Genomic DNA, 21,707 nt, shown 5'->3' with positions numbered 1-21,707 from the left:
TATGTCTTTTGTTTAGCTATTAAGAACACCGATGCAGAATGGTTCTCATTCAGAAGGCTTAATTGGGTTATTTACATTCTTCCAGAATTAGGATCCATTTGCAAACTCAAGTGGTTTTGATGTATAACTGAAGCAATTCCACTCAAAAGAACAAGTTAGCCTCACAGTCTTCCTAGCCTCTCTGAGTTGATTTTCACACTGGGATTGTGTTAAAATATGATGTTGAGGTTGTAATCACGCTGAAAGCAACTAACCGTTCCGTGTCGAAGCAGAGTATTGTCCTTAACATTGTGCTGGCTGGTCATGGTTTGAATTGACTTCAGCATTACTGCTCCTGCTTCTGCAAGCTTGGATGAGCAGCTGAACTTCAGAAGGTGGCCTCAGAGGTGGAAACCAGCTTAAGGAGTCCTTTTCCTCTTCTTGCCAACTTGTTTTCACTCTGCAGTTCGCTGTCTCTCCACTCCGACGGGTGCAATTATCTGTGAACTGAGGATCCGGGTTTATACAACCCCTGGTCAGAACTGACGTGTGGCCTTCTGCCCCAAACCCCTTACTGTATGGCATTGCATTAAACGAGGCTATTTGTCTAAGTTCTTCCCACAACTGTCTTACGCCGCGCGACGGGCAGCTCCCCCTCAAGCAGGCGGTGGGATGAGCCGGCGCAGGGAGGGAGAGCGGCCTCCTCCGGTCCCGCCCGGCACCGAACCGCGGCCTAAGGCGGCCCGGACTGAAAGTGCCCGGCGTTTGATACGTTGTTTGGGTTTTTTTTATGTTTCTGAAACGTTTTTAAACAGCCCGCCCGCCCGCCTCCCGCCGCCGCCGCTGGAAGCGGTGAGGGCGGAGCTGCCCCTGCCCCTGCCCCTGCCCCTGCCCCTGCCCCTGCCCCTGCCCCTGCCCCTGCCCCTGCCCCAGCCGCCGTCCTGCCACCGCCCGCTGAGAGCAGTGGCCGCCGTCAGGGGAGGCGCTGCCTTGCGGGGTGCCGTGCAGGTGGGCGCCGGCGGTCACCCCAATCCCGAACTGCCCTGCTGGGGCAGGAGCTGCGGCCGAGGGCGATGAGGGAGTTGGGGCGGGAATGCCGAGAAGACGGAGGAAAGCGCAGGTGGGCAGCGGTCGGAGCCAAGAGAGGCGCTGGGCGCTGCACGAGCCGAGTCGTGCTGCCCGAGGTAACCACCGTGCCCGCTGGGCGAGGAGAAAGGCGAGGAGGGCAGGGGCAGGGGCAGAGCCGGCCGCCGGGAAGGGCTCCCTTCGGCCGCGGGGCAGAGAGCCGCTGCCGCTGCCCTGGCCCCGCGCAGCCTTCCCAGCCCCGGCGGCGGTCCCAAAAAGTAGCAGGTGGGAGAGCAGCTTAGGTGGGTGTTCTTGTGAGAATATGGCAGGAAACTTGGAGTTTCTGACAGTTAAGAATTAACCCTCTAATAAAATACTGCACTTTGCTAGCTGGATGATCATACGTTCGGCATGTTTTAAAAACATCATTGAGAATTTGTTTCATGTCATTTGCAAAAAAAAAAAAACCACCAAAAACCAAACCAAAAAAACCCACAAAAGACCTGCAAATTAAATTTTTCAGAAGTGTTATTTACACTTAAGGATTGAACCCAGCCTTTGGGTTCCCAGACTTGACATACGCATCACCCCTGGCGAAGCAGGTAGTAGTTAACATTATCGTTGGCAGCGGTGAGAAGTGTTAGGAGAAGTTTTGTGGCACTGGATTGTGGCCTGCTAGTAGTCTAACTTCATACTCCAAAAGCAATTTATGTTGGATCACTTTGCACTCTTACCATCTGTTATGGTTTGAAGTTGGGGGGGGAGGTCCGGGTGGCAGAAGCTGCCCATCAGACCGGACTCCCGTCCCCCTCGGGGCTTGAGCCAATCGGCGCCTCTGCGAATTGCCCTATTTACGTCGGACAAAGGAACCGGAAAGGTGTGCCTGTGCCCAGGAGCAAGGAGACGGGAGGAGGGCACGGCCTCGCTCCCGGCTCCCGGCCGGGCCGGCGGCCTGGGCCGGGCCGGGCCCGCTCCGCTCCGTCGAGGATGGCGGCGGCGGAGCCGCTTGGGGAACTCGGGGAGAGCCCCACTGCCGGGGCGCCCACCGGGCCGAGTTCACCCAGAAAGGACTGAAATCTAAGGGAAACGGCCACACGGATAAGAGGTCAGTGAAGATGGGACGGAACAACGTGTGCCGCGGCTGAGTCCCCCTTACCAGCAGCCCCTTTCTAACAGTCCTCGGTGGAGCAAGCAGAGACCCACTCGCAACCAGTGGATGACCCACGTCGGGAAGACATGCCTGAGCCTGAGACTGTTGTGAATCATGGGCACAGGTAGAGACGCATTTTACGCATTTTACGCATTTTACGCATTCAGTCTGTACGGAGACGCATTTAAGGTCGGTATGACGACCCACGCCGGAGCACATTTAAAGTTTGTTGATGACCCACGCCAGAGCGAGTGGCTGCGGCTCCTTAAAAGCCCAGGACTGGTAAAGCCCGCACTTGGGGCAAATCCGATGGGGTAAGGATTTGCTCCCCAGCGGGTAGGATTCACGCTTTCACCGTGAGTAGGGGATCCAGTGGAGCAAGGGACAATGGTGTAAGGACTCCTTTTCCTTTAAGAGAAGCGGCAGTAACAACTTGGAATGAACTGACCTGTACTCCCCCAGTCCCTGCCCCCCTGCGCCGCTGGGGGGAGGAGGTAGAGCCGGAAAGAAGAAGCAAAGGGGGGGGAGTGGTGTTGTTAAGACCTGGCCTTGTTTTCTTGTTATTCTCTCAAGTAACCGTTTTTGTGTGCTTTTCTCTTTCTAGGTAGCTGTTAATAGTTTTGCATTAAGAAAAAGCCTCTTTTGCCCGGGACCGTGGTTGGTGGGTGCTCCTCTGTTCCTGTCTCGATCCTCAGCTCTTTTATTATATTTTTCTCTCTTCTCCATTTTACTGGACTGGGAGAGCTGCGTGGGTTTGGTTGCCGGACTTAGCCTAACCCACGACACCATCAAATACCTTCTGAAGTTTTTGACACACACTTTCATTTATTTAATCTGTGCATATTACTGCAACCTTCAACTAATCACTTAACACTAACTTTTTAAACATTTAATTCAATTTGTTAAAAAACTGTTACAGGTTTTTGCTAGCTTTTGATCTTATTTTCCTTGAGACTGGAGCTTGAATTGGTCAGACACACTTGTTTCTGTCATGTTTACTGCGATCTAGGATTCTTGATCCATTTTTTTTTTTTGCTTTTACATTTTGTAGATATAACAGCATCCATAAAATGTCAAATGTGCAACTGGTTGCACAAACATATTGAATGTTACAAACATTAAATAGAAATTGTATAAAGTACACCATTTAAGTAAAATACTATGGAAGTTACAGAGAACCTAAACTTAGAGAAAAACATAAAATGTTGTCCTGGTTTTAGCTGGGACAGAGTTAGCTCTTCTTTTTAGCAGCTAGAAGAGCTCCGTGTTTTGGTTTTACTCAGAGGCTCGCTCTGAGAAGAATGTTGATAGCAAGTTGATGTTGATAGCAAGCTGATTGTAGTTGGCCAAGGACTTTTCAGTGTGCCATGTCCTGGCCGGAGTGCAGAAGCACGGCAGGATAAGGGGGGGGCATAGCTGGGACAAGGGGGCTGTGATTCCCCTTGTGATTTGTGGTGGAACTGAAGGTTGAGGGCCAAACTGGCCAATTAATATTTCATATCATGCAGCATCATGCCCAGTATAAAAGTGAGGGACAGCCGTAAAGAGGGCTTTTTGCGCTTTGGCTCTTTTGCCACTTTTGCTCTTTCGCGCTTGCTGCGCTTTTGCTCTATTGCCTTTTTTTCCTCTCTCTTCCAGTACTCCCACTCTCGGAGAACTATCTCTTTGTCCCCCTCTCTATTTTGGGGCCTCACGTTCGTCTGGGATTGCAGCTTTGGGACGAGACAGGCTGCGGATAAGAGGGGGTGGTGAGCATCTACACTGTGTATTAAATCATCTGTATTAAATTGTTCTTATCTCAACCCACGGGTTTCCCGTTTATCCTTTAATTCTCTCCCTCATCCCTGGGGCTGGGGGAGGGTGAGTGAACGACTGTGTAGGGTTCAGTTGCCGGAGCAGCCTAACCCATGACAAATGTCAAAATCATTCCTGGCAAAAACTGGCTTATCTCTGAATTACGTACATTCCAATGCTGTTTCAGTTCCTTTTTGTTGGGTGGTTTTGAAATTATTTGTCCGGTTATGATGATGATTTTTATTATGTTTTTTAATGCCTCGTGATTCTTCGTAATCATTCTGCTATGGAGAAGGATTTGCATTCTGTGAAGTAAGGAAATCTGATCCTGACTTAAGTCAGAAAATCATACAGTAAAGCACTTCTGTGGAGGACAAACTGCATGTGTATCACTCATGTTTCTTCAGCGGTTCCCTTGGAGGAGCACTCCTCTTAGTTCTGTGGACTTCTTGATACTCTGAGAGTACCTAAGTCAAAATTCTTTGGTGAAGGGTTGAAAACTTGCAGTAAGACTGGCTGTAAGATTTTATTTTTTTTTTAATGTAAGTGAACCCTGGGGAATTACGCTACAGCAAAATCTCCGTTTGAGTTTTTCCCATTCCAGACCCATAAGTGACCATCTAATTAATTAGTATATATATGGAGCTTCTCTTTTATTTTTGTCCAATGGATTATATCAACTACTTTTCAATGAAAAAGAAAACATCACTTAATTCTTTATATACATTTTCATATGTGGATAAAGTTAAAGTAAGTTTGCTAGTATATTCGAAAGACTCGGTGATGAAATAACCATCATCTTAGAGGTAGAAAGATACAGAAAATAATTTTCCAAATACTATAACTATTTACAATGGAGTTGTCATTTCTAGTCCAAAATCTGGATATTGGAGGTTTGCAGAAGGAATCAATTAAAGTATTCATGTTTGAAATCTCTTCTTTGTCTTAGCAATAAGGCGATAGGTGTTTGCAAAGCCAGAGCTCTCCACTAGCAGTGAATATTGGTAGCAGTACCCTCACCTGGAGTCTGCTGAGCCCATGCAATAGGAGCGTTGGAGGAACTGTCACAAGCTACTGACACTTCCTTTCCACTCCAAACCTTCCAAAACCTCACTTCCTCATGCCAGAGAAACTGGCAGATGTACTTAACCTCCTTGTAAGCGATAGCATGATTCTATTTACTCTCTTTGGGGATTTCCCATATTCTCTTCTAAAATGCAAAGCAATTCTTTTACCTTTGTGAAATTCCTTGAGGCATGTGTAGCATTTGATCTTCATTATACTCATAATAAATTCTGTACAAGAAACTTTTTGAATAAAAATGAGGCATCTGTCAGCTGGAAAGGCCAATGTAGTACTCATGGGCACGGTAGTAATCCAGTGGAAATCCTGGATGTTTCCTCAGGTAAAATTTTTGTAATGTACTTTTTGTTCATCTGATGCTGCTTTATTATGGAATTATGAATATCGCTAAATATTTCTGATATATACATATTTATACAGAGATTTCTTTGTGGAGGTTTTCAAACAAGTCGTTATTTCAGGACCAAAAATACCACACTTTTTGATTAACAAACTGTTTTAAAATCTGCTTTACTACTTCTAATCCATATTCAAGGCTTCCTAATATGTTGCTATTCTACTATTCCAACAGCAGTCCAGTTACAATAAACAGATTCTTTTAATGTGTTAGTTTCAGTAGAAATGAGGTCTTATAAATAACATGCAGTTCCTTCATCTCAACTGTTTAATTAAAATTAGCACAAATGTAGACTTAACATCTACAGAAGTCCTGTGTTATAAACATGGTGTATGAAGTAGCTTATGTTGACGCATTAATATTAATCATTCCTTTAAAATAAAAAAGTCTTTTTCTTCTGATTCTAGGCATACTTTTATATGTTTATGTGTTTATTCACAATGTCAATATCTTATTCTTAGTAGTAACATGAAAATACTGATACAAAAATCTTGCCGGTATAAAGCCGTATTGCTTTAAGTGTGTTTAAGAAAGTGGTGTATAGTTTTGGGTTTCTGAAGTAGGTTCCCATATATCTTTTAAGCAATTTTTAACTCATATTTTGGAGACTGATTAATTTATCTATGTTTAGATTTCGAGTTTTCTTTCTCTCTTATTTTCTTGCCATTTTCTCTTCAGAAGTGAAAATGGCAGATGAAGATTCATGACAGAGAATAGTCCATGAGGGTATTGCAGCCTCTAAGTAATGGTTTCCTTTTGTTACATCCTTAATATATGCCAAAGTGAAAAAGGACTGGTTTTGGTTTTAAAAAGTGCACACAAGACTGATTTGTTGATTTAGTTTAGTTTCATAATATTAAAACAGGATCCAAATGAAGATACTGAATGGAATGACATTCTGAGCCATTTTGGAATTCTTCCTCCGAAATAAAAACTGAAAGATGAAATTGAAGAAATGGTTTTACGCTTGCAGAAAGAAGCAGAAGGCAAGAAGAATTAAAAATACATGCCATTAGTATAAAAAAAAATTGAAAAGTGGAAGTATTTTCAATAATGCTTTTTGTAACTTAAACATTGTACAATAATTATATGTTTATTTTAATTATTTTCACTTGGTTATTTTAAAAAGAATTCTAAATTAAACATACAACAGAGTTAGTGAAAAACATTATGGCATGTAACATGTATGGATAGCTAATTTCCATAATTTCATAAAGGAACTAATCAGTATGACCAAGATTCAAATCCTATATTTCTGTATTTTCCTGTATATAGCTAAATAAATTCAGGTTTTTTTGCTCTCTTACCCAGAGTTATGCCAAAGTTGACTACTTTCTGAAATTGGTACATCTTTTTCTTTCATTAATTCCATGTCTGTGTAATACTTTTCATACATTTAAAATGTTTGTAGACACTTTGGAGAACAAAAGGTGACTGTTTTTTTGTTTGTTGTTTCTAGTGAAACCACATGAAAGAATGAATCTTGAAGAACTGAAGGAAGCTGAAGATGACTTTGATGAGGCCGATAGGAAAGCTGTTGAAATGTACAGGTGTGGTAAGATATTTCTATCCAGATTAACATACACTACTGTACATGTACATGCTCCTGAAAAATTAACTCAGAATCTTTTGAATAGTAATGTCTACTGACTGATACAACTGCATTTCTTCACCTTCCGCTCCTTTGCCAGCAGATAGACAGTGCTCACATTTGGGAGTTAGAGCAATGATGATAAATGTTCAAAGAAAGGAAAAGTTCTCTATCTCATTTTCTCTTGTCATGGTTTGACTCGGCTGGCCACTAAACACCACACAGCCATTCTCTCACCCTCTCCCACCAGGGGAAGGGGAAGAGAATTAAAGGGGAAAAGGGAAGGAGACTCGTGGGTTGAGGTACGAACAATTTAATAATCGAAATAAAGCTAAATAAAAAGTAATAATGATATAAATAATTATAAAAATAATATATGATACTATATTAAAATTATGATAATGTATACAAACAAGTGATGCACAGTGTAATTGCTCACCACCTGCTGAGCAATGCCTGACCTGTCTTGGCTAGTGGTCTTGAAACAGAGAAACACGAAAACCGCAATCCCAGAAGAGCAAGAGCCCTGAGGAGAGATCCCAAGAGTGAGAGAGATTGGAAGAGCGCCAGAGAGAGAGAAGGAAAAAAACTTTCCAGCCAACCCTCATCTATATACTGGGCATGATAATTTATAATTAAATAATTAATCGGAGTGTTACGAGCAAAATATATCTCTGCCTTTTGGATAGCACTCATTTCTAGTACAGTATGCTTTCTAAAGATATTGAAATAAAAATGCAATATAAAATTTATTATGAATTGCAGTTTCACTATATCATACGCTGCAGTGTCTATGCTGGAATGGTAGTAGTTGATAAACTTAGGTGTTTTTGAAATATGTTTATCAAGTCAGCTGTGGGCCCCTAATATACAACTATTGTGTTTGTTTTGCTTCTTATCCAAGATAATTTTAATGGCTTTTCTATTTCTTACTTAATGAAAATATTCATTTAAAGTTTATATTGGAGGAAGGGTCACGGAAGATCTAATCAATGTCTATAAATACCTGAAGGAAGAGTATAAAGCACACAGAGCTGTGGTGTTGCCAGTGGTGCCCAGTGACAGGCCAGAGACAATGGGCACAAACTGAAACACAGGAGGTTCCCTCTGAACATCAGGAAACACCTTTTTACGGTGAGAGTGACTGAGCATTGGCAAGGGTTGCCCAGGGAGGTTGTGGAGTCCCCAGAGATGTTCAGAAGCTGTCTCTGGACATGTTCTTGGACAGCCTGCTCAAGGCTGACCCTGCTTGAGCAGGGCAGTTGAATCAGATGACCTCCAGAGGTCCTTTCCAACCTCAGCCATGCTGCGATGGCCTAATTCTGTGATATCCCATAATACTGTTCTTAGGCATAACTGTGGCACAACCTTATTCAGCTATTTAATAGGAGCACACCAATTGTTTTACTTACAATGCCAAGCAGAGTCAATATATTTTATAAATTCAGGTTCAGAAAACTTTGGCAGCTTCTATGGGGATTTGGTAATTTTAGCTATATTGGACATTCACATATATATTTTTGTAGGTATTTTACAAAGTACTGTGCTGAGTTCTGCAGAGCTTTGTACTCTAACTAAGAAAAATGAGACATGCAGTTTACACAGAATAAAAATGCTAATATGATCAAAAGATTTCCTCTGTCTAGAGTCAACCTGCACTTGCTGCTTCTGCATTGTTAAAATGACTAAAATAATTCAAGTGCTAACACTGTGTATCTAGTGCTGTATTCTCATGGGAAGATAATAATTTACATAATTATGTAGAAGTTGTGAACCTAAATTAACATGCATTGTTGCTAGAGTATAATAACGTTGCATATATATTACTTAATCTTTTTTGAAAAATCCACTTCTACAGTGGCTTTTAATTAGTTAAATTAAGAGCTGCTCTTAGTTCAACAAATCTCAGTGAGGCATTTTCCTGTTCTATCTTGCAAGTATTTTTATAGATGAAGACTGCCACCTATTGTTTTTACATTCCAGTTTTCATGAATTTTAAAATTATCTCATAAATATTAGCGTAAGTACTGGTAGTTCTTCTTCAAACTAATCTCATTTGCAGAATCAGAAAAACAATTAGTATCTGCTTTAAGTTTTTCTCGCTCTTTCTCAAATAGTAAACCCTTCTGCAATACGTTTGATACTTAAGTTTCCTAAATCTAATATTGAGGAACTTAAAACTAAGAAAATTTATTTTAATGTTGTCTTATTGAATAAAGATTAGCATAGAAGCCTTTCTAGCTCTGAAATTACATTAGAAGACCTTGAGCTAAAGGGTTACTCAAAGCATTTTTTAAAGTAATTGAGAGAAATGCACTAGATGTAATTCTAAAATGCATTTAAAATGTTCAAAATGCTTATTTTTATTATTACTTTTCAATTAGGCATTGACGCTTACAAGAATGGAAATGTCTTCAGAGGACGCAAAAGTATGGGGAGCTGAGAGAAACTTGTGGAGAGCAGTATGTAAAAGAAGTTACAAATGTTCCAAAGGATGTTTGGGTTATAATTCATCTTTATCGGTCAAGGTAAATACTTTTTTGTTTAAGATGTTGAATACTTCAAGACAGAGAACTGAACTGCTAATTAAAAAACAATACCAAGAAAAATGAAATACAGTATACTAGTGAAATGGCAATTGTTTGAAGGCCATGGAATCATAGAGCACGGGACCTCCTTGATTTGTTAATGCACGTTGTGAGAGTTAACCGCTTCACTTTTGTTCAATTATATGACAGATTTCTTTTGCTATCTATTCTTATCACCACATACTGAATCTGACTGCGATTTCTGAATTTCACTAAGAAAGTGTCGTCCACTGTCTGTGCTAAGGGAAGTTCCTTTGCAGACTCTCCTCAGCAGGAGTGTTCTAACAGGATTATTCTACCTTTATTTCCCCTTTGACTTGAACAAATCAAAAGCCCAATAGGAAAAGTCTCAGTTATGAGAATTGAGGAAAGCTAGGGCATGTGTTAGGTGATCAGTTGATAAATTCTCTAATGGTAGCAGAAGTTGTGACAGGATCCAGCAGAAATGTCCAAGGACTCCCATGATTAGCATATGTTAGCAACTCTCTTAGATGTTTTTCAAAAGCACTGAGAATTACTTTGGAACGTCTAATGCATTTTTTTAGATTCAGCTCAGCTTTCTCTTTTCCTCTTTTTAAGCCTGTTGGGTGGAAGCTTGTCTGATTCATCTCAGTTGTCAAGAATTGAGTATTATTTCCAGGAGCAATAAGAACAGGTCAATCAAATGAAATTGTTCAAATCACAAGAATTTAAATTTATAGATCTGTAGAAAGAAAATAGCAGCTTTTCATTGTTTTTGTTTACTGGAGAAGCAATTCTGTACTTTTTCATTGCATAAATATGAGTCTGTGAGGAAACTCAAAATTGCTTAGGAACTAATATGATATCTCCAAAGTCTCTTACGGCTAGTAACACCACTGCCTCACCCCTCATCAGCCACCTGAGGGTGCTCCTGGAACTCATCGAGGGTCCCTAGGCTGAATCACAGAATCAGAGTAGTTTTGTTTGGAGGGGACCTTTGAAGGTCATCTAGTCCAATCAGCTTCTTGAACTTCAGTCAGTCACAACAAAGATCCTAAATTTTAAAAGGTTAATGGGCTGGAGGGAACAAAAAAAAACACCATTGTTTTTTGGGGTTGGGTGGGTGTTTTTGGTTGGTTGGTTGGTTGTTTTTTTTTACTGAGGTTTATATAGTGACTGTATTGCAAATAGTATCTATGAAAGTAATGAACAGGCCTATGGTGGTAATATGACTATACAAATGTTTCCCTGACATTCCTTAGGTTTTGCTAAAAGAGTAAAGGAGTAACTAAATGTTAAACTGAAAGCCAGTTCAAGTAAAGTGTGTATTACAGATTAAAAAATCTCATTTAAACTCTACAATAAACAAACAAAAAAAGCTTTAAAATCTTAATGGATAACAAAATTGCAGCACGATGCTTGAAGCATCTGGTAGCTTTACTGATAGATTTTATAGACTGTGCCTATTACATATTTTCACTTGAACAGCTCTTTAAATTACAATGAACTTGGAAGAAGCTAAATAAAAATTGTGGTGCAATTCTTATAACGAATTAAAGTAGAAGCAGACTATAGGAAAAGGTACATTTATTCTTTGAAGGCCTTATTTTTATTAACTTTAGTTATTTTACAAATCATTTACTCCAGAAATGATGATGACACTCCAGTGTCATCACAACTTTCTTATTCTTTTCTAGCATCCCATTGTGTTCCCTGGTTAACGAACACCTTGGCCTGCTAGCCAGAAAGTTTCCAGAAGTCAAGTTTCTCAAAGCCATTGTGAACAGCTGCTTTCAGAATTACCATGACAGATGTTTACCCACAATAATTGTATATAAAACTGGTGAAATACAAGGCAGGTTCATTGGTGTAGCTGAATGTGGGGGAATATTTCTTAAAGTGGAAGGTAGAAATATTTTTAAATAATTCACTTTACAGAAAATCTTATGTTGTTCGCAATCATTAGATCTAAATTTCACTGCTTAAAGGTGGAAAAGATTTTTGAATATTTTTGTAGGAAAAAAGTCTACAAAAAGTAAAGAATTTATTGTAATTCTGTGGTAAGAACATTGGATCAGCACAGATATTTTGCAATTTCGTGATTAGGTATTTTACTGAGATAAATTTGAGTTGTCACAAGGATGGCTTTATTTTTTGTTATTGAGATGGAGTTTGGTCTTTAATAGAAGTCCTTTTTTCTCTTAAGTGAAAATTTATTGCGATTATCAGAATAAATTGTCTTTTTTTTTTTTTTTTTACAGAGCTTGAATGGAAACTAGCAGAAGTTGGAGCAATAGAAACTGACTTAGAAGAAAACCCAAAAAAGGACATTATGGATATGACAGTCAGTAGGAAGTATTTCTGCTCATGAAGACACCAATGCAAAAAGCAGTGATGCAATGAAACTGTGTATCACTTGAGAAAATGTTAATGCAGATCATCTGTTCTGACATAAACTAGCTCAAATAGAATTTTTTACTCCTTTAGTAAGTCTGAAATTATTAAAGAAAAAAAAAAGAGCTTTTGTTTCACTTGTATATTTTTTGGTTTTGATTTGTGGAAGAAAAATCAATGTAGTAAATGAAAGCCATACTTACCTTTGGATACATATAATGGCTGTCATTGACACTGAGAGCCTGGAGTCACCGTTTCTTACAAACTCGCCTTAAACAGAAGGGGAAGGTATTAGCTAGTGGGCTCTAATCCATAGTTTCTTCCTGCTTTTATCCACCATGGGTGCAACATACTCCTCTAATTCTCAGTTAAAGGACTGTAGTGGAACTCTGCTCTGCTAAGTACCTTCTCAGTTCCCCCCTACTGAAAAGCCGACCCAAAGACAATGATGTGTCCAGAGATGTAAAATCAGGATTTGGCCCTGAATCCATTGACTAATATTTCTGTTTGTTTGACAGGTGTTCAAGAATTTTCTCCAGTGTCAAGGATAATCTTCCCACTACTTTATAATACTTGGTTGGATCAGTTGTTCCTTCCTTACAAAAATAAGTATATCCTTAACAAAATAGTTTACAGTACAAACGTAGCTAAGCAAAACTACATGAGTGAATGAAAAGACCATGCTCCTGATTCAGCATTTTTATTTATTATGAGTAGTGAATAAAATTGTATAGTATTAATGTTATTTTCCCAGTGACTCATCATAAAAACCACAGTGTGCTAATAAAGATTTAATTATGTACCATTGACATGGTTTATAGCATCAGGATGCAGAAAGAAAAATGAAACAGAAACAGTTCACTTAACACTTGGCACATAGATACCTAAGAACAAAAAAAATAACAGCCATTTTTTTTCACCCCGCAGCATACAGCTGTGCTATTAGTAGACATTTACTTGTAGATATCACTCCTAGAAACTTCCATTTTGCAGATTCAAAGAGATAACTAGTAGATGCATTTCAGAGATAATGGCTTATCTGCCACTTCAAACCAGAAAGCTAACTACTACTTTTAATTGTAAGTAGGTCATCAGTGACTTTAGATATGATTCTCACAGTCACGTCAGGCGAGTACCAGTGTTGGCTGCTATAAAAGGAGGACTACTAGCCACCTCCTCCTCTCAGCAGTGAACCTCCCTCCTGCTGCTGTGGCTGCCCTGAGCTACTCCAGCAAAACACACAACTGTACAAGCACTAGTTAGATCTATACTACCGGAAGTAGTGTAGATATAACATGAAAGGGCCAGACCTCCCCTTTGGTGACCCTTACTTTGTCCAAGTGAAGCGACCATGTGGTCATGATTACAGCCACCAGACAAGACCAAGCAGCAGCAAAACCTAAGGGAAATCTGCAGGTTAAAAGCAGATGTTTCTGGTTCTTAGTTAGTGGGACCATTTGCAGGAGAAGGGTCTAGGAATGAATGTTAGTAAACATTGCTTTAAAAGGATTGTGGCAAGCTTTAAAGTCTGCATCTTGGTCAAGTCCACTGGTTTTAGCATTCGGGAGTGATGTGAAATTCAGTTTCAAAATCAGCTTCCTCAGATAGATCCTCCTGAATATGCCAGTGAGGCTCAAAAAGGACCATTCTGAGCAGACGCTTGTTCTATGGCTCTGAAGTATACCATGCACAAGATGGTGATGACAGTTCTGCAGGAAACATGGCTATAGTTACTGGAAATGCACTGGAAATTTCTCCATTTCTGGCTCAATCTAGTCCCATCATTCAGTAATTCACAAATGATTTGCTGCTCATAATTTGGCAGTATCTGAAAATCATGTTGGCTGTCATGGAACCTTTGTGGGTGAAACAAAACTATCACTCACATTGACAATAAGAGTCAGAAAAATAGTATTTCTAGGTGGAGAATAGTTTCATAAAACCACCACACCATTTCTAAGCTTTCTAGCCCATTCATTCAGGAGCCTTTAAAATACTTTCAAAACAGAAGCAGCATTAAAAAAACTTCCTGGGCTAGGCCATAACCTTGGCAGAAAATGCAAACGCGTGTGATCTCCAGCACTGTGTTGCCTGTTTTGATCTTGTGAGATCCCAAAACGTAAGATGTGGGAGCCACAAAGACTGATTTGCTACTGCAACACTGCATAAGGCAGGGCTTGCTCTCCCACACCTGCAGGGTGTCAAGCCAGACACTACAGTATCTCTGCTTTGTTCTTCTGAAGAATCACTACCAGTTACTAAAGATCTTGTGGCAAATTTGATACATACCGCTTGGTGTTATTTTTAGCCTCCTGGCTTCTTGGCTCTATTCTAGTTCTGGTAATAACGTATTTTTGTTGAAAATATTCCTGGATTTTCTCCTGGATTTTCCATTCCCTGATATATCCTATTACCTTTACTATATTTTGTCATAGGAGCATGATCATTTGCCTGAGTACCGAAATGATTAGTTTTGTTTTTATCACATTTTCCTCAACTGAAAGCTAGAAATAAAGTATTATGAATCAGTAAGTAAAAAAAATAAGTATTTTTACTAATGCTTTTTAAATTTTTCGCACTGAGCTCACAGTTAGCTCTTTAGCAGCATTACTGCTAAAGAGGTTCCTGTCCCCACACTACCTTTGCCTAAGGCTTTGGTCACAAGGTGATCAAATGGAGGAACTGATCTACCTGAAAAGTAATCCAGAAAGAAAAATCCATGAGATTTTGCAGCCAAGTTCCTCACTTCATTCCAGACACAAACACTAATTAATCTTCTATAGAGACACATTTGCAATTAGGCTTTTAGATATATTGCTGTTTAGGAGATCAACGGAAAAATAAACATCCTTTTAACTGAGAAAGGAATATGAACTGGGAATATTTACATACTATTACCACTGAGCAATGTTTTGTTTTACAGAAAACAGTTCCCTGCTATATTCTGCTGGATGCAGAACAGGTCTACGCTAACAGAATCACTGCACATTGAAGCATACTCCAGTCCTGCAGTACGGCTGGAATCCATCACAGCTGTACATAAAGACTGCACAGTACCAGTTAGCCATCTCTCTGATTAACTCTGATACCTGGTGCTGTTTGTAAATATTAGCTGGGCAGTTTCACACCTTTCTCTGCAAAATCTCTAATACAGACACATCTTACAGTTTTCATAAGCTTTACCAACACACAAACACAAGAATGCTAACTTTTATTAGCAGAGATAGCCCTGCAAATTCCTACTATAGCTGTGTCTTCCTGTGCTGAAATGATACATTTTCTGAACAAATCTACATCTCATCACGGTGTAGTCTGCCTAACAAAAATACTTCAACCCCATACAGGGCACTTCAGTTCATCAAGTTCACAATTACTCTTTTACCTTGCAGCCACACAAAAAAGCCCGCCCAAACTGTAAGGACTGGCAAATAAGAATAGGCTTAAAATGCTGCTTTTCGGTCTGAAAGCAGGAAACATATTTGCTGCGAGCCTTCCATCAGTTTGGTGGTCCAGAAATCTCTCTGACTTCAACAGCTAGTATTAGTACTGTGCAATACAAATTGCACACACTGTGCAATATTAGTACAGTATTTTAAAAGTTGTAAGATTTTATTAGGTGTTAAGATTATAAGCTCAACTAAGGTGATTTCTTCTTTTTAAAGTTAGGTAAGACTATTTTATAAAACCGGTATTAAAGCATCGTACACAGACAAAAGGGCCGAGCTCGTCTCTGTTCTCCGCCACCCCTTTAAGTCTTACCGGTTTATGCACACCGATAAAAGAAAACACCGACCGCCGCCGAGACGGGTTGCTTCTATCCCTAAATAACCTGTGGAGGCACGTCCGCTCCCAGAGAGCATCCGAGATGCTGCTTATTCCCCTCCGGAAACGAACGGATGATCGGGTACCGTGCCATACGCTCAGGAACGGCGGCGTGTACCAGGTTTCGGCAGGGAAGCGGCTCCGTTCAGTGGAATCCTTTCCCAGGGCTCGGCTCCGGGCTCCGCGCCCGCCTCGCAAAACCGGCCCCGGAGCATCGCGTCGGGCAGCGGCGGGAGCCGCTCCGACCGCCGGGCCGCCTCGGCTGTACCGCAAGGCGGCACCGCTCGCAGCCTCCCACGGCGCCGCTGCCCGGAGGCGGAGCGTGGCCGGGCACCGTCCCCGATCCCTGGCTCCCCACCTCGCAGCCCGGCTACCGCCAGCCCGGCGAGCCCTGACGCTTCGAGCCGGAGGCGCGGTGCTGCCGGGTCCCGCCGAGTCGAGCTTCCTCGGTCCCGAGGCGCCCGGACACGACCCCGCGGGATCGCCGCCTCCGGCGGACCGGCGGACGAAGGCCCGCGTCCCGTTCGGTAGGGCAGCTGCCGCCATTTCCTCCCCAGCGGAGCGGAGCAGGGTGAGGCGGGGTGAGGCGAGGCGAGGTGAGCCGAGGTCAGGGAGGCGCGGCGCCCACTGCGCCTGCGCAGGCGCCCCCGCGCTCAGCCCCTTGCAGCCCCGTCGGCCCCGGGGCGGGCGAGCGCGCACGCGCGGAAAGGCGGGAGGAGAGCGGGGGAATCACCTTCCCGCTGCGCTGCGCATGCGCGGCGGCGGCCCCGCGCGAGGGGCCGGGGTGCTTGCGGCTTGCAGTGCGCCCCGGCGCACGCGCGGTGGCGCGAGGCGCCGCGGCTGCCGGCGGCGGGGTCGGCGGCGCAGGCGCGGTGTCGGGGGACTCCCGGGCCCGGCTGCTGGTGCTGCCGCTGGAGGAGGCTCTGTGCCGGCGGCGGGCTCGGGGCTGCGCGCAGGGAGCGGCTTTCGCCGGGAGAGGTCGGGCGGGCAGCGGCCGTGCGGGGCCGGGTAAGGAGTGCGGGGCGGGACGGCTCCGCTGGGCCCGGCTGCGGCGGAGGGGAAGGCGGGGGCACGCTGCGGAGGGGAGCCGTTAAAGTTTGACAGCGCCGGCGGGTCCCCCGCCGCCAGGGCAGCGGCGGCGGGTGGGGAGGGCAGCGGCTGCCCTTGGGCAGGGCGCGGGCGGGGACGGCGGCCGCCAGGGGCGGGGGGCGCTCGCGGGGCACCCGCTAGGCCCGGTGACCCACTTTGCTCCCGTCACAACTCCCGGGCACGTTTGGAGCCGTGCCCGCCTGGCCCGGCGCCCGCCCGGGCCGCTCCCGCCCCCGCCGCCGCCCGGGTTGCGCGCAGGCAGGGCGGGCGCGGGACTCCCTGGCATCCCCCGCCGCCGTGCCGAGCTGAGCCGAGCCGAGCCGCTGGCGACCCTTCAGCGGTGGGGCAGGCAGAGCCGCGGGCGGTGCCGCTCCCCTCCGCGGGTGCCGGAAGGGCTCGCCCGCCCCCGCCGCCTCGCGCGGGGAGAAGCTTTTCCGCGGCGGCCCCGCGCAGCGCGGTGAGCGGGTTTGGGGGGGGGGGGGGCGGGCGGGGGGTGTTCACACGGTGGGCAGGCGGCTGTGCGGGGGCCGCGGCGGGAGGTGCCCGCCCGGCGGCTGGGCCGTGGCGGGGCCCCGGGCCCTCCCCGCGGCGGGACGGCTTTGCGGGGCCTCGGGCTCCAGGCGCTTGGAGCGTGCCCGGCGCTCCTGCGGCGCCGGGTCTCCCTGCGGCAGGTGGACCGGAGCTGCGAGGTAGGCAGCGGAGTTCCGCACTTTGTGGGCTTTTTAAATTTTTCTTCTGATAACTTTATTGTGGTGCCTGCAGCGTGCCGGTGCTCTTAAACGTGAGGACTTCTCAGTAGCCCCCGGTCCTCTCCCGACTTAGGCGCATCCTCATCAGTGTGTTAAATGCCCCATGCGTGCTTGTGTGAAATGTGACCAACGAGGGACTGGAAATCCGCGGTACTTAATTTTTGTGTTTCTGTTAAGGAGCATTTGGATTTTTGGTTGGCTTCTGTTTCAAATTCCTGGTATTTTAGGCTTGGATATAAATTCGAAATGTGGTTGATTTTGTTTTTGTTTTTTTTTTTTTTTTCCATGAGGAGGAGCGTTTGTAAACTAATCAAACGTATTTGTAGTGAGATTTTTATGAGGCTGTTGTTTTCATGTACGTGTTAAAAGTTGACCTACTAAGAGGCACAAGGAAAGACAGATATAGTTCTAGCTAGGCTATAAAGTGGCACGTAGAAGGCAGAGTGGCTGATCATAGATCCTTATCCTCTAAATCCTTCAAGTAAGTTTGGGGTTTTTTGATAGTTTGACATAGTTTGACAAGCAGTGCTTTTGGTGGCAGTGTTGACTTAAACAGGCCTGTCTGCCCCTTGCTCCCGGCTCTCACCTCTTTGCTGCCCTCCTCAGCTGTTGCTAGCAGAATGGCTCATGGAACCCTGTCCCGTAACTGGATTGGGGAAGTGATCCAGGTTAAAATTAACTACCTTTTTTTTTTTTTTTTTAAATAATGTAGTTATATTTAACCTAGATCGCTACTCTGGGTGACAGATGCGCCAGAAGGCAAGAGGATTATTTAGGCAAATACTCTAGTGAAAGAAGTATTTGAGAAATACACCTGTACTGTTGTAGTCCTGGCAAAGCTCAATATGAGCAGTTGCAGTTGTTTCACACTGTTCAATCTTGCAGAAATAAAATCGATTTTGTCTATGAATATCTTTGTGGTTTTGGCTTGTTATCTGAAAGTGGACAGTGTTTGATTGTTACAATAGAGGAATAATTCTTGACAGGACAAATAACTGCCAATTTCTTTTTATAAACGATTTTCATATATATCAATTTAAGATACTTTCTCAAAAGTGTTACAGACACTGCTTTCAGATTACCAAGCATTACATGTTTGGGTTAGAGTTTTTTGGTTGAGTGTGGGTGCTAGCATCTTTAAGGTCTGAGAATATTGTTGGTAAGGCAAGAGTTACCTCTTCTTAAGAAACAGTCCAAACAGGAAAAAAAAAACCCAAACAACCCTCAGGTTGATGTTTACTAGTTTAAGATGTCATTCAGCCATGTCTTGTTTTTTATTTCTTCTGCTTCATGTTCTTACATAGAAAAGTTTAACACATAGGTAAATAAAAAGGATGTGAGGAAAGCAGAGAGTCTTTTATTAATGCTCTAAGGCCCCTATAAACTCTCTGTTGTAGCTAATTTTACACTTTTTGTACTCAGCAGTTTAAAAACTGAGTGATAATTACTTTCAATTTAATTTGTGGTGTTGGGTAATTATCTTGTTAGTGTGGAATTTCACCAAAGTCATGAATCTTCATGCATGGATTGGTCTTGCCAGGGAAGTTGCTGCTTTCGAGAGCTTTGGGCTTTTGCTATTTTTTTTGACTTGGCTTTTGCTATAAATTTATGCAAAAAGTTGAAGATAAAAATTAGCAGTAAAGATACTGAACTCCCCATTCCCCATGTGTTCTTTATATGAAATGTTTTGATCAACTTGAAAAGTTGTGATTTTTTTTTTTTTTACTAAAAATAATAGACTTGTATGGAAAATAGTTGTGAATCAAAAATGCAGTTTTCATCTCAAAGTAATTTCCTCATTTGAAACAGATCCTTTTTTAGTTCTGCACTCCTTCAGGAGAGATGTGTAACTTGCTGTCTAAAGCCTCACAGCTTCAGCCTAATTTTGTAGATTGAAGAATATGGATAGTTCTCATAGAATAGAAAATCAGTACCCTAACACAGTTTTTCATAACAAACACACAATATAATTAGGAAGAAGTGGAATTAAAACTAAGGTGCCTTCCTTTCATCACATTGTAATGAGTTAGTTTTCTTGAGGAAAAAACTTTGGTAGATGTTTGAAGTAAAGAAAAGTGCATTTTAGTGTTTCAGCATTTTTAAAGTACTCATTTCCATATGAATGCTAGAAATTATAAAGGCCAGATGATAAAGTAGATCTAGAAATACTTCTAAGGATAGATAGTATTAGTAGATAGTTGTGTAGCAAATACAGTAATAGTTGTTCCTGCCATTCTTGTCCTATTTATTTATTGTCCTGCCTATTTATTTATTTGCAATGTATTTTTAACCTTTCTGTGTTAATTAAGCTGGTTCACCCTCTAGAAAGCTGTAGCAGCACCACTGAAGGAGTGGCACAAGAACAGGAGAGTTGCCAGGCTACTGGGAGAGCAGTAGTGTTTTAAGGTAGCTTTATCTCTGGAGGGGGAAAAAAATAATCTGTGAGAGTACAGACAGACAGCGGCCAAACCATCCCACTGTCTCTCTCATCTTCTACTAATACTCAATTATTATTAGTTAGTATTGGTATTATTATTTTGAATTTAGTCGTCCTTCAGAGTAGAAAGAGGTGTAGGAAGCACACATTCAGTCCTGTACCAGAGTCTGAAAGGGAAGATTCCAGTATCTGAATGTAACTCTGGCGCAAGCAAATTCGGCTACAGATTGAGAAGGGATCTCATTCACTTCTGTGAGTGATCCACCTGGGGAAAACAGCTTACTACTGCAGTTAGTTCTTTTGTTAACTCAGTTAATGGCAGTCTTTAATAATTTGAAACTGTTTGTCAGACATTCCCGTGTTCATTTGTTGCAGGAGTTAATGATGTGAAATGCAAAATCACGGAAGAGGAAGGAGACTCATGGTTAATGCAGCTGTGTGCTGCCTTAAAGGATTGAATTCTCAACCTCTACTGCTGCCACAAAATTCTTTTGTAATGCAAAGGCCACTGTAATTTTGGCATACCTCGTGCCTGAGTGTTTAATTTTATAGCCTTTATATTCTCTCACCATACTTTGTGTATAATATAAATTATTAATAATAGCCACTTTCAGAATATATAATTATGTACATAAGTTTTGGTGATCTGCGGTTCTCGTATATTTAGTATTATGTGGAAGCAACAAGGCTTCATTGGTTCTCGGATTCTTTCAGCATTTTAGCGTTGCGTACTTTGGACTCTTTCCAATTGTTACATTTGGTCATTAAAATCACTGAATTAATTTTCTTATTTGGTACTGATGTTCTGAGGAGCATTACTGAGTATATTATAAAATCCTCATTAGTTGCATAGTATTTTATTAAATATAGATCCTCAAAAATTAGATATAGCCTACAAAATTCAAGACTGATAAAGACATGTTTAGAGAGTGAATCTTACGAAGCTCAGTAGATACTGTGGGCATTCCTCATCTTCATGATAAAAATGTAGCCAAATTGGGCATAAATGTGGCTACTTAAATGCTTTGTCCTATAATTATGTGCTTAACAATCTCAGATTACGTGAGAAAGCCTGAGTTTTGAAGCTGGTCATAGAATGATAGAAAAAAAAAATTTCTTCCTTATATCTAATCGAAATCTGCCCTCTTTCAGTTTAAAGCCATTGCCCCTTGTCCTATCACTACACGCCCTTGGAAAAAGTCCCTCTCCAGCTTTCCTGTAGGCCCCCTTAGGTACTGGAAAGCTGCTATAAGATCACCCCAGAGCCTTCTCTTCTCCAGGCTGAACAGCCCCAACTCTCTCAACCTGTCTTCATAGCAGAGGTGTTCCAGCCCTCGGATCATCTTCGTGGCTCTCCTCTGGACTCTCTCCAGTAGCTCCATGTCCTCCTTGTGTTGGGGACTCCAGACCTGAACGCAGTATTTTAGGTGGGGTCTCACGAGAGCTGAGTAGAGGGGCAGAATCACTTCCCTCTACCTGCTGGCCACACTTCTTTTAATATTACTTTACTCATAGTGATAGCCTAGTACCACAAGATAAATGGTGCTACAATATTATATTTGTGTTAGAACAGAAAAAAACAGTTTCTGAAGTAAGACAGATGCAAAG

The 21,707-nt window shown here is 42.7% G+C and overlaps 2 protein-coding genes across 6 annotated transcripts in view; both read left to right on the top strand.

Annotated features, from left to right (window-relative positions):
* Window positions 1-1,072: 1,072 nt before the first annotated feature.
* On the top strand, window positions 1,073-20,557 carry PDCL2 (phosducin like 2). The gene is given in 9 exon segments (XM_086612488.1): window positions 1,073-1,163; window positions 1,588-1,646; window positions 6,334-6,454; window positions 6,928-7,018; window positions 9,444-9,587; window positions 11,306-11,514; window positions 11,870-11,956; window positions 18,795-18,821; window positions 20,475-20,557. Coding segments are annotated over 9 exon segments (912 nt in total).
* CLOCK (clock circadian regulator) overlaps window positions 16,784-21,707 on the top strand; it is a 66,150-nt gene continuing 61,226 nt past the window's right edge. For all 5 annotated transcript variants that reach the window (XM_086612466.1, XM_086612468.1, XM_086612469.1 and 2 more), the window contains exon 1: window positions 16,784-16,832. The gene's annotated coding sequence lies outside the window, so the exon portion shown is untranslated. The remainder of the gene's footprint in view (window positions 16,833-21,707) is intronic.

The sequence above is a fragment of the Tauraco erythrolophus genome, chromosome 5 (genome assembly GCF_009769465.1).
Source record: "Tauraco erythrolophus isolate bTauEry1 chromosome 5, bTauEry1.pri, whole genome shotgun sequence".
Taxonomy (NCBI): Eukaryota; Metazoa; Chordata; class Aves; order Musophagiformes; family Musophagidae; genus Tauraco; species Tauraco erythrolophus.
This window is presented reverse-complemented; position numbering and strand designations above follow the sequence as displayed.